Here is a 2,375-nt window from a genome sequence, read left to right on the forward strand (position 1 = left end):
CAGGGAAACAGTGGTGCCCAGCGTGGCCTCACCACACATCAGGGAAACATTGTCTCGTTTTGGTCGAGTTGACTGACATTTGCTGGCATGCCTTCCTCCACCTCCTGCCCTTCTAAAGCACTGAATGTTAATTTATGGCAGTGTGCACATTCAGTCTCACTGGATGCCAGAACTTGGTGATGGGCTGGTAAGGAGAAAGTCTCTTTCTTCCACCTTCCACACTAGCTGAAGTGAGTGAGCATTAGTTCCTGCCGGATTCGGTCAGCCTCCAAATCCAGGGACTCCATTAGCTCACACTCGCCCTCAGGTGACTGTTCAATGGGTCCGGTCACTGGAGAGAACCAAACATCCATCCCGTGTTCCAGGGAAATGTTATGAAGGACACAACAAGCCAAGATGATGTGGCTGGATTTCTCTGGCGAGTACTGCAGTGCTCCCTTCGACCCATCCAGGCATCGGAACCTAGAGCAGAGGGCTCGCAAAGTCTTCTCAATCACACTGTGAGTTGCAGAATGGGCTCTGTTATAGCGATACTCTGCTGGGGTTTCAGCAACACGAAGTGGAGTCATGAGCCAGGTGCGGAGAAAGAAGGAACTGTCACCTGAGTGAAAGGACAAAGAAATGTGACTGTGATGGATCACATACAAGATGTGAGGTTCAGGACGGATGTGGTGACACATGGCTGTAGTCTCAGACTGCCTCAAGTTCTAGGCCAGTCTGAACTACACTTGAGACCTTGTCTCTCAGAAAAAAATGTGAAAATTGGAAATACAGTGAGTAAGGCAGGGCCAAAGCACACCATTCCATAATAACCAAGAGAAAAATGCGGCCATGAGAAAGCATGAAGAAGGGCTAAAGCGATGGCTCAGGGCTAAGAGTATGGGCTGTTCTTGCAGAGGACCTGGATTCAATTTCCAGCACCTGTATGTGGCTTACAACAATCTATAACTCCACTTCTTGGAAATCAACACTATTCTGGTCTCCAAGGATACCAGAGACACACACAGAGTACACGTACATATATGTAGGCAAACTCTCTTTTTTTTTTTTTTTTTTTTTTTTTTTTTTTTTCGAGACAGGGTTTCTCTGTGGTTTTGAAGCCTGTCCTGGAACTAGCTCTGTAGACCAGGCTGGTCTCGAACTCACAGAGATCCGCCTGCCTCTGCCTCTGCCTCCCAAGTGCTGGGATTAAAGGCGTGCGCCACCACCGCCCGGCTTAGGCAAACTCTCATACACACAAAAATAAAAATAAATAATTTTAGCCAGGCGGGGGTGGCTCACGCTTTTAATCCCAGCACTCGGGTGGCAGAGGCAGGTGGATCTCTGTGAGTTCGAGTCCAGCCTGGTCTACAGAGAAAGTTCCAGGACAGGCTCCAAGCTACAGAGAAACTCTATCTCATAAAAATAACAAACAAACAATTTTATTTTATTTTTTTAATTATTTTTCAAGACAGTGTTTCTCTGTGGCTTTGGAGCCTGTCCTGGAACTAGCTCTTGTAGACCAGGCTGGACTCGAACTCACAAAGATCCACCTGCCTCTGCCACCCGAGTGCTGGGATTAAAGGCATGTGCCACCACCGTCTGGCCTTTATTTTTTAAAAAAAGATTTATTTATTTTAAAAAAAGATTTATTTACTTATTATGTATACAACATTCTGCCTCCATGTATGCCCACACACCAGAAGAGGGCGCCAGATCTCATTACAGATGGGTGTGAGCCACCACGTGGTTGTTGGGAATTGAACTCAGGACCTCTGGAAGAGCAGCCAGAGCTCTTAACCTCTGAGCCATCTCTACAGCCCAAACAAACAATTTTAAATGAAGGCGTGAACTAATACTGATTGGCTCCTTCCCCCCACTCCTTGAAGCTTGTTCTCTGCCCACAGTTCTTCATCCCTCCCTCCCTTTTCTCCATGGTGGAGGTGATGGTAGGTGATGAATGTCAAGGCTACAAACCAACCCCACATAAGTGGCACAAACCAGTAATGCCTATACTTGGGAGTCTAAGGCAGGAGGATGATCAGTGAGGCCAGTCTTGTCTATACAGTGAAAGCTCATCTCAAAAACAATAAAGTATACCACTGTGAAAAGCATAAGGCACTGTTACCTGGCAATATCTTTGACTAAAACCACTAGGGAAAAGCTGACAGCTAACGACATTCAAATCTGGTTCCTACAGCTGTAGTAATGAGGTAGAAATGCAGGAACCAGACCCGTGGCTTTTTCTTTCTTAGTGTTTCATTTTTTGCCATGCTGGGAGAGAACTCAGTTCTTGTACATGTCAGAGCAGGGCTCTGGCTCCGCCCTACAGCAGCGCTCAGAATCCCCTCATCCCCTCTGCCCTACAGCAGGGCTCAGAATCCCCTCATCCCCTC

At 47.0% G+C, this 2,375-nt stretch overlaps 1 protein-coding gene across 1 annotated transcript in view; it reads right to left on the bottom strand.

Annotated features, from left to right (window-relative positions):
* Window positions 1-16: 16 nt before the first annotated feature.
* Window positions 17-2,375, bottom strand: part of Harbi1 (harbinger transposase derived 1) — a 10,020-nt gene continuing 7,661 nt past the window's right edge. The window contains exon 2 of the mRNA XM_005364156.3: window positions 17-601. Coding sequence (XP_005364213.1) covers window positions 222-601 — 380 coding nt within the window. The 3' untranslated portion in view covers window positions 17-221. The remainder of the gene's footprint in view (window positions 602-2,375) is intronic.

This window comes from Microtus ochrogaster (genome assembly GCF_000317375.1).
Source record: "Microtus ochrogaster isolate Prairie Vole_2 chromosome 14 unlocalized genomic scaffold, MicOch1.0 chr14_random_1, whole genome shotgun sequence".
NCBI lineage: Eukaryota > Metazoa > Chordata > Mammalia > Rodentia > Cricetidae > Microtus > Microtus ochrogaster.